General features: G+C 39.9%; 1 protein-coding gene and 1 pseudogene across 1 annotated transcript; both read right to left on the bottom strand.

Annotated features, from left to right (window-relative positions):
- Positions 1–622: 622 nt before the first annotated feature.
- LOC103355674 (multiple inositol polyphosphate phosphatase 1-like) lies at positions 623–7,836 on the bottom strand. The gene is made up of 5 exons (XM_008279546.1): positions 7,194–7,836; positions 6,920–7,114; positions 4,442–4,539; positions 3,165–3,295; positions 623–1,362 (listed from the first exon to the last, which is right to left on the bottom strand). The coding sequence occupies exons 1-5, from the start codon at positions 7,780–7,782 to the stop codon at positions 984–986; spliced, it is 1,392 nt and encodes a 463-aa protein (XP_008277768.1). The 5' UTR covers positions 7,783–7,836; the 3' UTR covers positions 623–983.
- A 3,801-nt stretch (positions 7,837–11,637) lies between these two features.
- LOC103355672 (multiple inositol polyphosphate phosphatase 1-like) lies at positions 11,638–14,921 on the bottom strand (annotated as a pseudogene).
- Positions 14,922–16,459: the final 1,538 nt, after the last annotated feature.

The following is a 16,459-nucleotide window of genomic DNA, read 5'->3' as shown; positions in this document are numbered from 1 at the left end:
TTATCTTACTACCTAACTGCTGCCATGATTGGCTTCATTCATTGTTTTGCTATTAATGTGTAAAATGTTTAAGTTTGTAGATCTGTCCAAGGCAACAAATATCCACATATCAGAAGTCCAAAACAGCAAATAGTCTCACAACTTTCTATCAAAAGTGATTCAAACATGTCAGTGCTGGCAAAGCTTCATGTGAGCTTGTATGATGGATTCAGCATCACTAAGTGTCTGTCACATTTTAGGTGATGAGATTGCAGCTTTGTGGGACTAAAGTGTATATTTATGGTATTTCCAATATCAATTGCAAGTGTCTTTTCTATGTGGTAGTTACGTGTTGGTTAACTGGTAATAACTGTTTTTCTAATAAGCCATGGAGTCTGCAGTAATAAGTGACGACAAATCATCAATAAATGGTTTTAATCTAGCTCATAAGCTCTCTTATGTATCTAATAAGATATGGTGTTTGTCTTTCATGGCTCTTAAGTCTTCAGTGGCTCATTAGTAAAACCGTACGTATACCTCGTTTTAGTTTAAGCTGTGCTGTTGCTTCAGTCGCGATCGCAAATGTCAGAACACCTCACCTCAATGATCAATAACTTTTTAAGCAGAACATATGAAACATGTGCACTGCAAAAATAAATTCTTTAATGCTGTGCGGTAATGGGAAGAAGCTTTGCAAAAATAAGCAGTATAGCAGTTGTAATACTGTGGTGGCAAAGGGACCTCTGGCTGGTATCACTGTGCTCCAGAAACACCAGATCTGACATTTTTAAGGCACAAGACGAAAGAAGCGGAAAGGCTTCGTTATTGCTTCATTTAGGGAGGGAAAAAGGTCAAACAGTGATATGCTCATGAGTACTTTGGCAGAAGCATTCAGACTAAATTATTTCCATTAGAAACATTATCCTCACTCCTTTTTCCAAAATAAAACGCAATTAAGCAAATATATTTCCTGCCTTTCCAGACTCTAGTCAGTCCGTCTAAACTTAAGCAGGATGCTTGAAAATCTGACATTCAGTCTCAAAGTCGCAGCCTTGAAGCAGGTCCCTGTAGTGCTTTTTCACATCCTGATAGAGCGGCATGGAGGCCTTCTGATCAGCCAGACCGGGGAAAGTCACAGGCTTCTCGTTGAGCAGCGGCTGCAGTCTGATGTCGCCTCCTCCACAGTCGTACAGCACCAGGAGTAAGTTGGCTGTGTAGGGCAACATGAGGCTGGTGCGGAAAGAGCGTTGGGTCTGCGTGGCGTAGTTGGTCGATGTCGGGGCATCGCTGTCCTTGAAGAAACCCAGCAGGGTGATCAGTGGCAGGAGGGTCTCTGCGTGGCCGATCTGGACCGTGACAGCCTCAGTCACCTGCTGGCCTAACCTGGTTCACACATCACAGTACAGTTTAAGATGTGACCCCGAATGAGCTCTTGTTAGTTATCCAGAGTACATCTTGCAAGAATAAATCCTGCCAGATGTAGTCCAGAGTCAGTTCAACATGGCGATAAAACGATCAAATTTGTTCCCAACCTAAAGGACAAATATTGACCTACAACTAGGTGTCGCGCTGAAACAATTGAATCAGTTGGTTAAATAGAAACTTCACTGAAAACAATCTTGATTATCAGTGATTCATACAATCTCTTGCTTCTCACACTGAATTTTTTATCATTGTATGTAAAAATCTTTGGACTGTCAGACAAAACAAGATATCTTTTTTTTTTTAAGTTATTTTTTTGGCCTTTGTGCCTTTATTGGATAGTTTTTAGTCAGAGAGACACAGGAAAGTGGGGGGAGGACATGTGGGAAAGGGTCATGAGCAGGATTTTTTAAACTTTTTTTTTTTAAAATTCTGCCCTGATGACAAATCTAGGAAGAACTCATTCTTATGATCTATAATCTTTTCTACTTATTGACAACACAAACTGCATGTCCAACTTGTTTGCCAGCAGAACTCGTGCTTTTCTGTGCACATACACGATGTCCCTTTATAATAGTAACTGCAAATACTATGGCAAATATTTGACCAAGGTGCTCCACATCTCATTGGTAAAAAAAATACTGAGAGTTTCAAAAACAAAGGAACAAAGGCAATGCTTTTTGCCAAGAGTGAGAGCGAAACAACACAGATCAGAAGGAAAGCAGATTAAATATGAAATGTTTTGTCCATTCCACTCAAGGTTTTAAGTTTGAGGTGTGAAGGCCGGGGCTCAAATTCGATCCGTGTACTTGGAAAACCTGGAAAAGTGTGCGCGTATAACTTATTATTTTCTTTTTTTTGTTGTTTTTTTTAACAAATATGTTTGTTTGCATCGCCATAATGCTCTGTTTTGAGAGAGATGTACTAGAATTGGTTTTTATAGACAGTTTTGAAAAAGCAAAACAAAAAAAAAGTAAGAGATTTCTGGGATGCATCAGCTAAAGTTTGGCAGACTTCATTTCATATATTCACATTTGCCAAAAATACGTATGTGTATGTGATAGCTTTAAGAAAAAAAAAACATGATTTTCCAACTAACAGTTACTTCATGACACATTGTTTAGTCTATGAAATGTGAGACAATATTAAAAACTATCTGTTACATGTTCCCAGAGTTGAGCAACTTTCTTGTCCAACTACCAAAGATATTCAACAACAAATGATTGAATTGGAGAAACTTGAAACCTTCAATGCTGTCACACAACTGTTTCAGTTAACGGACGAATCATTTCAGCTCTACTTGAATGAGACATGCAGCGTCTTACTCAATTAGTCAGCGTCTTATCAGCAAATCCCACGAAAAGACAAAGCAACAATGGGTTTATCCTTCTAAGAAGAGTTGTCTGTGGCTCCAAAGCCTGATATACCTTTATAAATAGACCATAAATAGATCTGCAAACAATCTTATCCATAAATACATGTCATAAAAACACATCAGTGAGTTGCTGTTGCACACTGTCCTGCAGCTGCTGCTGGAAGTAGTCACTGTCTGAAAAACGGTGTTACTACACAGCTGAGGAAAGTCCCAAACAAATACCCAGCAAGCTCTACGCCTTTAGTAGGAATGGATGGTTTGGAGCTGAGTGGCACAGACATGGAAAGTAATGTTGGAAAGTATCAAAAGATGGAGTACTGCATTGTTTTGTTTTTATTTGACCAATAAGATTTAATGAAAATCAGAAAACCATTGAAGTTTTACTCACTTGTTCTGGCTGACGACGTTGTCCAAACGACTGAAGACATCATGGAAGAGGGTGCAGCTGGACTTGCTGTTAATATCGTAACCATAGCCTCTTTTCCAGTATTGCTTCAGATCATTTGCATATTCCATAACCTGTTGAACCAGAGAGCACAAATCACTACTGGAGTATGACTATAAATGATAACAATCTGTGACTCTTTCATTGTGTGAGGTAACATTTCAGGCTTCCTGTGTGCCAGGTCGGCCTGTAACACAAGACACAGAACGGTCTTTGTGGTGGGGTAATGCCAGCAGTTTCTCAAAACAGGGAAAACAAGCAGGATCTTTCTCTACGTTGACCCTCAAAAGTTTCCTATGTTTATTTACCATCTATATTATATACAAAGAAGTTATGTAACAGATGTACAGACCGTCGGGCTTAAATTAATTTTAGAAAGGTGGCTCGCAGCTAGAAGATCACCAGTTCGTGTCCCAGTTAGGACACTCGGGATCTTTCTGCGTGGAGTTTGCATGTTCTCCCCGTGCAGTGTGGGTTCTCTCCAGGTTCTCTGGCTTCCTCCCACACAGTCCAAAAACATGTTGAGGTTAATTGGTGATTTTAAGTTGTGTGTAGGTGTGAATGTGAGTGTGCTTGGTTGTCTGTCTCTAAGTGTAGCCCTGTGATAGACTGGTGACCTGTCCAGGGTGTCCCCTGCCTTCACCCTAAGTCAGCTGGGATAGACTCCAGCCCCCTGCGACCCTAGTGAGGATTAATGTATAGATGATGTATAGATGCCCTGGTTAGGCTTCAAAAAGCTAAAGAAACCAACAGATAAAACATTACCAGACTCAAGTGTCTTTGTTGACATTGTTCCACACATCATTTGAGGGTCAAGGACTTAGGGAGCTGGTGCAGTTCAATGTTTGCTTTATTCTGTTTTTTTCCTTTCCCTTGAATACTAAGCTATGACTTTCTGTTCCCGTCAAGGTTTTCTGCTTCTCACAGAGTGTGAAACCTCTGCTCTTACACGCTGTACACCTTGTGCCAAATTGGGAGTTTAATATTAACATAGTCTAAAAATAAAAAAGCTGACATTTTGAAATTATATGAAATTCAGCGTGTGTGCGTGTGCAGAAAAGCATAATTTGTCCCCGCTGTAGTAAATGACTGATTGCTGGTGAGTTACAGTTCAGTTCAGGTTAAACATGTGCAACTGTCATGCTGGAATCTTTTACTTGGCTGCTTTCCAAGATGACATTTGACGGCAGAGACACCGCAAATCTAGCTGAGGCCTGTACCTGTGCGTCGACCTCATCCAGGAGTCGACACCACGGGGAGTTCACGGTCTTGATGGCAAACTCGTAAGCGCACATGTAGAATGCAGCTTCTGCCATGTCTGCAGGTGAAAGATTGGGACAACGTGTCAGTAAGTAGTGAAATCAGAAAGGTCAGAACAACAGAACTAAAGGCACAGGGGAACATAATAGATTCTAAAAACAGAACAATGGTGTACATTGCTGAACTAATGCACTACTTTTAGTCTGAGGAAAGATCGTTTACTTAAGCAAAAGAACCAATACATGAATGTAAAAAAAAAAAAAAAGTGTGTTCGTCCTGAATTCAAAATTCTTATCAGCAAAATGCAATTTAAATCTTTCTTTTTTGTATATATAACAGATAAAATGTACAATATTGTGTATGAATGAAAGCATGAAGTATAGAAAAGTCCTTTTCTGAAAATAACTTGATACTTGAGTAAATGCATGTGATTGCTTGACCACCTTTCAGGCCTGTGAGTTGAATACAAAGCCACCTAAAGCTGAGTGAACATTACCCAAGGCTCAGTGAATTACTAACTCGATGCAGGAGCTTTGATATGTACAAATTAAAAAACAGCTCCATCTACTGTGCAAATACACGCCGTGTAACGTGCCGGATGAGACGCTGTATCCTCCTCAATCCGAAGAAGGTTTTGCACTTCCAATTTTGCAAGATGTTGTCTAACCAGTTATGTTTCTCTAGTTGTTTATTGCAGATGTTTATTTTCATTGTATGTTATTTCCTAGAAAGAAACTGGTGTGTACCTGTAAATTCATTGACGGCCTTCCAGTGAGGATAATGTTATTTTTGTTCAGAATTATTGGAAAATTAAAGATAATATTCCATTTTCCTGCTGGTGTAACCTGCTCTCAGTATGTGCACAAAAGCTTAGCTGGACAAACAAAAATGTGAAATCTGTTTACAGAAGTTATAAACTTTTAAATGGGAAAGTTGTTGGAGGAATTACTCTAAAATGAATTGTCTCTGCGTTCCTGTGAGTAGTGCTAAATTGTGTCGTATTTTTTCCTGGAAAAATCTTTAGGAATTTACATAAAGGTGCAAAAAAAAAAAAAAAAAGAAAAGTGGCACCAGTTTTATTCATTCCCATTTAAGAAGAGTGCCGTGAGTAAATGTTTGAGGTTGTAACGAAGGCTGAATAAGAGATACCATGCCCACAGCACACTCAGTGTTCTCAGGTTAAAGAGTCTAAACTCTGATGTATGCATCCAAAGTGGGAAAATGTAAATAAGTGGATTTACTCAAGTATTGTTCTCATTGTAAATACAATTTCAGATAGTTGCTCTTTGCTTAAGTATTTCCATTTAATGCTGCTTTCTACCAATACTCCACTACATCTCGGGGAAATATTATACATTTCAGATACAGCACACGCTTTAGTTACTTTAAAGACAGATATTTGACGCTAAAAGCAAATGACCAGACTAATAAAAATGAATTATTACAGAGCAACTACTGCAGTAAATGCAACAACACATATTCTAGTATATTATTCTGTAAAATGACATAAGGCATATTAAGGCTGGATTACCAACCAGACAAAGTGGGCCCCAAAAGGTAGAAAAGTTCTGCTTTTGCCAGTTTAATTTGAGAAAATGTCATCTGCATTATCGTGTCATTTTGCAGCTGTGTGTTTAAGAAGTGCTTTTGTCAAAGAATAACACCTTTGGTATTATAATTTATTTGCTTATTTTTGGTTTATATTATGCAAATATGGTGCATTTTCCTACTTGACGTTGCTCTGTGTCAAATTACCACAAACCTAACCGAAACCTAACATTAAAAAAAGGCTGTGACGATGTAATACATGAGCACATACAGTATGTCACAAAAGTGAGTCTCCTAATCAGAGTACGCCTCACATTTCTGCAAATATTTTATCATATCTTTTCATGGGACAACACTGAAGAAATGGCACTTTGCTACAATGTAAAGTAGTCAGTGTACAGCCTGTATGACTGTGTCAGTTCACTGTCCCCTCAAAGTAACTCAATACACAATGTCTAAACTGCTGGCAACAAAAAGTGGAAATGTCCAAATTGGGCCCAAGGTGTCAATATTTTGTGTGGCCACCATTATTTTCCAGAACTGCCTGAACCCTCTTGGGTATGGAGTTCACCACAGCTTCACAGGTTGCCACTGGAATCCTCACTTTTGTGACATACTGTATGTACTCACTGGTGTCTGAATGAATGTCTGTGAAGATTCTCAGTCATCCAGGTCATGGTCATTCTCGTAGTTTAATCGTACCAACTGGACTTGCTTAAGTCCAGCAAGTCCAGTTGCTACAATTAAAGTACAAGAATGTCGGAATGAAGCCTCCATTTATACCATGCTATGTGCACTGTGCTCAGTTCAGGTCCCCAAACAGCAAATGCAGGCCTCGCGTCATTTTAAAGCCTCATAATTGAAATCTACACACTTCCTCCACCACTGACCGTCTGTGATGTGACTGTATGGGACTCCGAGGCGGTCTGCCATCTTCTCCTCGACCCTCTTCATCTCTGGTCCCTCTTTAAACTTGTCCAACTCTGTCAGAGCTGATGGGTTGTTATCCACCTCCTCCACAAACCTGGTGCACTGGTCAAAGAACCTCATGAGAGCATCATTCACTGCATGCTCAAACTCCATATCTGCATGAAAACAAAGCAACAGGTCACAGTAGAAATGCACCACAGCAGCAGCAGCATAGTGTCAGCATCCTGATCTCACCTTTAATACCCCACAGCTCTGTGAGTCCTGCCTTGAAGGACAGCGTGCTGTTGACACATCTGTGCTTGGAGCTGGTGATGAATTTGATGAGTCCACCTCGAAGCTTCTCCTCTGAGATCAGCGAGGGGAACAGCTTGGACAGCCTGACAGCCAGATGTCGATGATCGTTGACACCTTTCTGGACCAGCCGTCCGTCCATGTCCTCCGTGTACCACATCGTCCACTGCGTCTGGATTTCCTGCAGCCAGCTGTCTTTGGCCGGCGCGCCGCTCCGGACCAGATCGTACAGCTTCTGCATCTTCTTGACGTTTTTGGCCGTCGGGTATCTCGTTCCATGTCTTATGATGGCAGTCAGATGGATTTGGCGACACTGTGCAGACGGAGGCTGTAACACAGACGTGTTTACAGCCAGTATGTCCTCTATGAGATGCGGGTTCACTTCCTCATACCTCCCCTTCGTGCTGAAATATTTGGCGATCGCGGGAATGTCCGCATTTTTCTCTGGATTCACATCGTTGAGGAAACACCAGGAAACAGCGGGTATGGCGGTGAAATGAAAAACGATGATTTTCCATAAAATGATCGGCATGATCCGCTCCTGCTCGTGTGCCAGGCCGTGTGCAGACTGGTGACGTTGTCCATGAGGGATTGTCCAAACAATCCGTCACATGGGGGACCATGCGCAAAACTGACAAACAGATTGTAGGCCCGTGTACTCCTTTTTATTAACTCATGATGGTCACCGTGCAAAATATCGCCATTCAAGGGAATTTCTGTCACAAATACTTAAAATATGTATGTGATATGCATGGATGCATATTTAAAACAGCATTTTTTACACAATATGCTCCAAAAAGGGAAATTGTTGCATTTGATTTGAGCTCCAAACAACAGCTATGAGAGCAAATTTGGACTTGTTTCAGCTTTAAAGTCATGTTATCTACATGCAAATAGACTGCTGCATGGACAAGTCATCTTAGATATTTAAAAGTCATGATGGATCCAACAAGGTGAATCATGCATGTGCTCAGATTTAACTCTGGTGAAGGAGCTTTGTTGGAAATGTAAACTAGATTTAACCTCTTAAGAGCTGCTGTCCACTTGTGTTGACATCACATTTTGGGTTATATTACCACAGTAGTTAATTCTGGGAGCCTTATGGACGGGTACACCACTATCTATGATGATATTCAGTTTTTATACTTATCAGGTTCCAATAAGCCCAAGTAGCAAAGAGAAATAAAAGATGCACATCAAACAAGAGCTCAGGTCTTTAGAGGTTATACAAAGGCTAAATCTGTTTTTATGTCATTTTCCAGACATTCTCTCAGTCGCCCATGTTGCACCCTGTCACATCCTTTAAGTTAAAGGGGCAGCAAACTGCTAAAACAACACAACATGTGCTCTTTGCTTATGTGTGGATTAAAAGATTAAATTTTAGATGACATATTACATTTTGTAAATATTATCCACTGCAAGAATGCTATGTCATCTACCAAATATTTATCATAAAAAGTATTCAGTTCCATCATGTTTGGCAAAAATGCATTTCTTAAATAAATGAATTATTTTTATTTTTTATTTACAGCATACAGTTTACAATTGAGCACCATTTTAGTGCGATATCCAGCACGGTGCTGCCAGATTAGCAATTTTCTTGCCAAACAGTCAGGGTCAGTTTTAATACTTGATTATGATTTAATTTAATTGTTTTATTTATTTTTCTGAAAGTTGGTTCAATTCTAGTCTAAGTTGTGTCATTAATTTTGTTCATTCTTTAGTTAACAAAAAATAAAAAGTTGTGTTTCATTTGATTAAAAACTAGCTGGAAACTGTTTTGTTGTTGCTTTTTGTTTGACTCTCAGTGGACTGTAGATGAGTTTAATCCATAATTCTATTTCTTTCTTAATGCTCTTTGTGCAGGTGCCTGTAATGTTTGCACACACAAGCAACAGTTTTGAAATGGTTGACCTGACATTCCTGTAATACCGTAACTTGATGCTCTAGCTACTGCCATTGTGTGCATGACTGTGTTATCCTCTGTCTCACCACAACAAGGTTCACCGCTGTGGCTCATATTCAAATATTTCAATATTTGTTGGTTGGGTTGCCAGAAATTTTTGTGGATACATTTATGTTCCACTCAGGATACATTTTTATTAATAATGTTAATAATGCCTAAAAAGGACTGGAAGGGTTTTTGCAGTTTTGGGTTGCACACCTAGTTTTGGGCAGTTTATCTCCAAAAGAAAATCAAAGCCTTTTGTTGTCATATGCAGGATTAAACATGTTATCAGTGCAACAAAAGTCTGAGCTTGCTGTCTCTGATTGATTAATCTATTTAGAGATTGCACTCATTCAAATTCATTGATCATGTGCATCGATTCAGACATGCAAAAGTAGAAAAATATTGAATATACAAAGAACAGCACAAAAAGGGTATGTGCAGGGGAAAAAACATGTTAAAAAAAAAGCATGTTCAATATTTATGGTGTCAAAGGTCAAGATGTGCAAAAATATCTTAACTCTTCAGGTCCCTCTACAGATGTTCTGTTGGGTTTAATTCTGAGCTTAGGCTGAGCCACTTGTGGACAGTCAGAGACTTGTCCTGGTCTTTGTTATGCTGAAAGGCCAACCATTGCGCCAGTCTCAGGTTGCTGCACTCTGGAGCAGGTTTTCTTCAAGGACCTCTTTGTTAATGATTGCATTTATTCTCCCTTCAACTCTGATCAGCCTCTCTGTCCCGTTGGTGACAAGCAGCCCCACAGCATGATGCCGCCACCGTGCTTCCCCACAGCGACAGTATCAGCTGGTGATGAGCTGTGTTTGGTGTTAAACAGTCATTGTGCTTTGGGTTCTACCCAGATTGGTAAGTTTTAGAATCATTAGATCAGAGAAAGAGTTTCCTCATGCTCTCCTTCAAATTCAGTTTGGCAAACTCCAAGCAGGCCATCATGTGCATTTAATATAAGTCTCAAAACTTTCAACATGTTTTTCCTTGTCTAGATCTATGCCTCCCCACAGTTGTGTCATGGAGGTCTACTGCAATTTTCTTGGACTTTTTTTTTTTTTTTTAACGTCAATTGTGTTATACAGGTGGGAGCTTTTCTAAACTGTGTCCAATCCAGTCATTTACCAGGTGTGTTCTAGTCACATGCTAGACACAACCTAATCCTGCATTTGACCACTGTTTGAGTTTGCACAGCAAAGAGTCTACTTTGTTTTGCTAATGAGTAATCTCAGTTTCTGATTACTAAGAAATTTACAAAATACAAAAAACAATTACTGCTTATTCCTATTTACATTTTAGCTTCAAATGGCACCTTTACAACTTTTAAACAAAGCTTGGTCCTATAGCCCTGGGATGTTTACCCTGTAGCCAAGACTGGTTACACTTAAGTGCCTTGCCATGGTTTTATTGTAGCTTCTACAAATACATTAGATTGTTCCACTCCTAACTTTCAAGCTTGACAGCAGTGAAGCGTGCTCAAAGACACCGCTTTATGAGATCAAATGACACCATAAATCAGGCCTTGAGGTTAGAGTGAATTCTGAGATTCATGTTTGTCATTGCAGTGGTGGAAGAAGTATCCTTTACTTAGAACCAGTACGAGACGTATTATCAGCTAAAGTTACTTAGGGAACTGAAACTGAGTTATTTATGTGGGAAAAAATTGACCTTGTGACTGACAAATTGGTATATTTGATATTGGTATCACTGGCTGAAACCACATTTTGCTGTAGTAGCAGGATAAGGGTTAATTGGTGGTTCCCAACCTCAAAGTGTCACTTGAGAACGCTGAGAACTGTGAGATGGAACATTTGAGACACTGAAAAGGGAAACTTCTCTTTGACAGAACTGTAAAACTCCAGTTATTGGCCAAAATATTGGAAACCAGCAATGTATTCTTTTCTATACGCTCATCATATGTAAAATTTTAATCTGAACAGTAACCAAAAATGTAATATTTCCATCTGAATGTCGTGGAGTCAACATATGAAATAACATGTTAGAATTTGTAGTGAATACAGTATGGTTGTGTGAATGTGCTTGGTTAAATTCCACACCTTTCATCAACATCAATATCCTGACTGCCTGCTACTGGATGAATAAGTTGTATTACTTGATACCTACATAAATTATCACCTGTCTGGCCTTACAACAATAAAATAATTTAGTTTTAATCTAATTATGGTTGTTTTTATTTATACACATCTTGATATAAAGTCCTGTTTTCACTATATTCATATATCCTTTAATATTGGAGTAATATTGAAGTGAATACAATTTTCTTATGAGCATTTTGAACAAATTATAGATGTGACCGACCAAGCTAATGACTAATTAAAGGAGTCTCTGTGTTAAAATATTTGATTTGCTTTGCAGAGGAAAATCCTGAAAATGGCGATTACTGTAAGCAGCAACATTTAGGGGAAACAATTATATTTGTGGGAGCACATTGTTTATTTGATTTTGCAATTATGAGACAATAAAGCCACTGTAACTGTCTGCCTATACAGCAGGATGCTTGAGCAGTTGACATTCAGTCTCAAAGTCACAACCATTGAGCAGGTCCTTGTAGTGATTTCTGACATCCTGATAGAGCGGCATGGAGGCCTTCTGATCAGTCAGACCGGGGAAAGTCACAGGCTTCTCGTTGAGCAGCGGCTGCAGTCTGAGGTCGCCTCCTCCACAGTCGTACAGCACCAGGAGTAAGTTGGCTGCGTAGGGCATCATGCGGCTGGTGCGGAAGGAGCGTTGGGTCTGCGTGGCGTAGTTGGTCGATGTCAGGGCATCGCTGTCCTTGAAGAAACCCAGCAGGGTGAGCAGTGGCAGGATGGTGTCAGCGTGGCCGATCTGAACTGTGACAGCCTCAGTCACCTGCTGGCCTAACCTGGTTCACACAGGGTAAGGTAAGTTCAGGACTTAACATAACCTCTGCTGTAACACAGATGGTGCGGTTAGTGTAGATAAAACACAAAAGAAGATAAAATGCTTCCTGCAAAGATACAATCTGTACCTAACAATGTCAGGTTGTTAGAGCAGTGTGTTAACAGCATCATTTTTCAGTCTATGTGTCTGTAAGACATGTTTGCACAACATTTTCAACCAATTTACTTGTAGGAGTATAGTTAATTTTTGATATAGTTTATAAAATGGTGAACATTGTAACAGATAAGTGTGATAAGAGCAAAAGAAAAATGCCCAAGATGAAGCAATCCACAGATTCTGGTAATTACATCATTTATTCCACTGAAAGTTTTCATCAAGGGCTTCAGCAACCCACATTTGTAATAACTGCAGGTCATTAAAAGTTCACTTACTTGTTCTCGCTGGCCGCCTTGTCCAGTCGGCTAAACGCATCATGAAAGAGGATACAGCTCGACTTGCTGTTAATATCGTAACCGTGGCCTCTTTTCCAGAATTCCCTCAGGTCAGCTTCATACTCCATAACCTGTTGAATCAGATCAGTCACGGCCAGCCTTTATGTTTCGTGGATGGGCTTTAAGTGAAAACATAAATGTCCTGAGATAGCAATCTGCCAGTTTTGCATAATGTGAGGGGGCTTTTCAGGCTGAATGACTTTTAGGTCAGCGTGTACTGAAGAACACAAAACTCTCTTTCTTATATGAACAATGAGGAAAGGTCTCTCTGCAAAGCAAAGAGGGTCATGGTGACTTATGTATATGTGTCTCTCCTTCTTTCCTTTGACACATTATGACAAAATGCTGAGATGATTTTTGTAATGTTAAGGACCTCTAACCAAAGATTTTATTTTTTTAGAAGTTTGTTTTCTTAGTCCTGTATGTGTTTGTGTTTTCAGTAGTTAGTTTATTTTCTGTACATTGAACATTGTGACCTGTGCAGCTGATTGACCCCAAGTGCCCTTTTATCAGCTGCAATGCTTCTGTCATGGTTTAATGGGAGACTTAAACGGACCAAGGCCATTGATAATGTTATTAGTAACATCACATTTGCTCATACTCATACACATAAACATAAAACATCTCCTGGCAACTGTGATCAGCATCATGAACACCACAATATAAATGTAAATGTGCATACAGCTGACCAATAGTGCTCCTACCTTTGCATCATCCTCATCAAAGAGCTGACACCAGGGGGAGTTCACTGCCTTGATTGCAAATTCATAAGCGCACAAGTAAAATGCAGCCTCAGCCATATCTGCAGGAGAGACGTTAAGTGGTTTAGTCACGCAGGTTGTGCACACAGCGACTCTTGGAAAAACATCTTTACAAAATAAACTTGAAAGCACTTAGACAAGCCTACTTCCTCTGTAAACACACACACACACACACACACAAAACAACTATCTAGTAAAACTACAGGTTCTTAGAAAGTAGTGTCTCAAAATCCTAAAATAGAAGCACCTAGGATCAATTCTTGCTTAATTTGTAAACCACTTTGAAGGTCATGATACTAATTTGAATCAATGAAAAAGTTAATTGTAACACAGTGCAGAGGTTTCCAAACGTGGAAACAGCTCCACCTAATGTGAAGAATAATCACTGGGCTGTTAAACACACTGTCCTCCAAAGCGCTGACTATTTTACAATTTGTGCATTTAATGCGGCGAAAAGCTGATGCACGCTGTGAAATCAATAAACTCAATGATTGATCATGTATTGTCTTGAACAGTCATTAAGTGTACAGGGCCACTGAGAGGTTTGGGAATTATGATAAAAACAACACAATCAACAGATCGTGTTTTCTGCAGATATGACCATATGGGATGACACTGGATGGGACTCCGAGGCGGTCTGCAATCTTCTCCTTGACCCTCTTCATCTCTGGTCCCTCCTTGAACTTGTCCAACTCTGCCACAGCTGATGGGTTGTTATCCACCTCCTCCACAAACCTGGTGCACTGGGCAAAGAACCTCATGAGAGCATCATTCACTGCATGCTCAAACTCCATATCTGCATGAAAACAAAGCAACAGGTCACAGTAGGAATGTACCACAGCAGCAGCAGCAGCATAGTGTCAGCATCCTGATCTCACCTTTAATACCCCACAACTCTGTGAGTCCTGCCTTAAAGGACAGCGTGCTGTTGACACATCTGTGCTTGGAGCTGGTGATGAATTTGATGAGTCCACCTCGAAGCTTCTCCTCTGAGATCAGCGAGGGGAACAGCTTGGACAGCCTGACAGCCAGGTGCTTGAGATCATTCACACCTTTCTGGACAAGTCGGCCGTCCATGTCCTCCGTGTACCACATCGTCCACTGTGTCTGGATTTCCCGCAGCCAGCTCTGTTCACCCGAGGCATTGTGTTGCACAATGTTGTAAAACTGCTGCATCTCCTTGATGCTTTTTGTTGTCGGGTATCTCGTTCCATGTCTTATGATGGCAGTCAGGTGGATTTGTTGACACTGTGCAGATGGAGGCTGTAAGATAGATGTGTTTACAGCAAGTATGTCCTCTATTAGATGCGGGTTCACTTCCTCATACCTCCCTTTTGTGTTGAAATATTTGGCGATTGCTGGTATATCTGAGTCATCCTCAAGTCTCACGAAAGCTACTAAACAGCCTGAGATGATACAGAAGCAAAAGACAGGAAATTTCCACAGAAAAGTCAGCATGATGCACCAGTGAAGAGACTTGGAAGCCGCACTTGAAAACCAAAAACATCTGTGTGACAGCTTTAAAAAAAGGACTGAGCAGAGTCCAGTCCAGCTTGTTTACCTTAATGTCCTCACAGCACATCCTGAAAAGTAAACTAAACATGTTTTGTGCAATGGAGCTATTCACTGACAATCTAAAAAGAAAAAACGAACAGAAGTGAGAGAATATAAAATGAAACATGATAAAGAAGTCTTGTCAGATTATTAAAATATCATGTGCAGAATGCTTCTTGTACAGTTGGATTCTTTGTTTGCATTTTCAGATTGGCTACAAAGCTCCACTTTCACAAAAATCGTGTGGTTAATGATCTTTTGATAAGTCGTTTTCTGTAGAAGCAGCACTGTGGGAGGAACTTGATTTTATTTGTTTATCCAACCACAATTTCCTGGTGTAATGACATTGAAACACCCATGGATACACCTCCAGTAGTTTCACTTCAACCGCTTTCGAATCCAAGTAACACGGAGTCACATAAACCGCAGAACTCATCAAAAATGCAGCATGAACTTTAGCAAAATGTACAAATGACTGACAAAGTAAAGGTAAAACCCGTACAGTGTGACCGAGTTAGAACAACATTCTTCCGAAGAGATAAGATGGGTTGAGATCTGGTGACTGTGAAGGCCATAGCATGTGACTCACGTTATTTTCATTAAACCATTCTGTGACCCCTCGTGCCCTCTGGATGGAGACATTGTCGTCCTGGAAGAGACCACTCCCACCCGTGGAGAAGTGTTTCATCATAGGATAAAGGTGATCAATTCCAGGGCCAAGCAAAATGGCCACCACAGACTGCATGGAGCCGCCAGATCATACTGTAAGGGTCCAGGGTTCTGTTTTCCTTTAATTTGTCACCCGTCTGTGTGCGGAACATTGTGCGGTGTTGCACAGGCTCATGACCTTTACATTTGTCGTTTATTTCCCCATCCACTCTGAATTACTGATGACTCACTATGATTTATCCTTACTTGTCCACCAGTTGCATTTCACTTTTCGACTTTATTTCACTCTTCCCAGTGGTAAAAAAACGAAGATAGTCTTATAGAATTTCAATACTTGGACATTATCGTGTGACATTTCTATGTCAACGTGCATTTGATTATTAGAGATTATTAAGATGACATGATACTTAATGGGAGCTCAATAATCCCACACGTAGATTTGTACCGAATACATAACTACATTCTTTTGGTAACTAAAAATGAATTACTGTCATTTTAATGTTTTTAATCTACATTTTCAAAAGTGTGTTTTCATGTTGGGTTAATGATATGTAATTTGCTACTGCAGCGCTGCAGTTTCCTTAAGGAATGAATAAAGCAGTCTTTCATTTTTGGCTTTATTTTTATCTAATGTAATTCATTAATTAGTAAAATGTGAAATCAAGTGGGAGCTGCAAATACTGGCATCATTTTGGTTGATTTCTTGAAGCCAGTTGAAAAGAAAATACACGAAAACAGCATAATCCATTTGGGAGAAGTTACAGGTGTGATTTTAACTGTAAAGCTTGTTCAGAGCTGGAAAAACTCACAACAAACTTGGATACTGAATCAAAAATAATGCAAGAACTTTGGATAAGGATGTTACGATCGCGTCCTAAGAGATGAAACAAATGGATT

This window comes from Stegastes partitus, unplaced genomic scaffold (genome assembly GCF_000690725.1).
Source record: "Stegastes partitus isolate 25-593 unplaced genomic scaffold, Stegastes_partitus-1.0.2 Scaffold163, whole genome shotgun sequence".
NCBI classification, from domain to species: domain Eukaryota; kingdom Metazoa; phylum Chordata; class Actinopteri; family Pomacentridae; genus Stegastes; species Stegastes partitus.
This window is presented reverse-complemented; position numbering and strand designations above follow the sequence as displayed.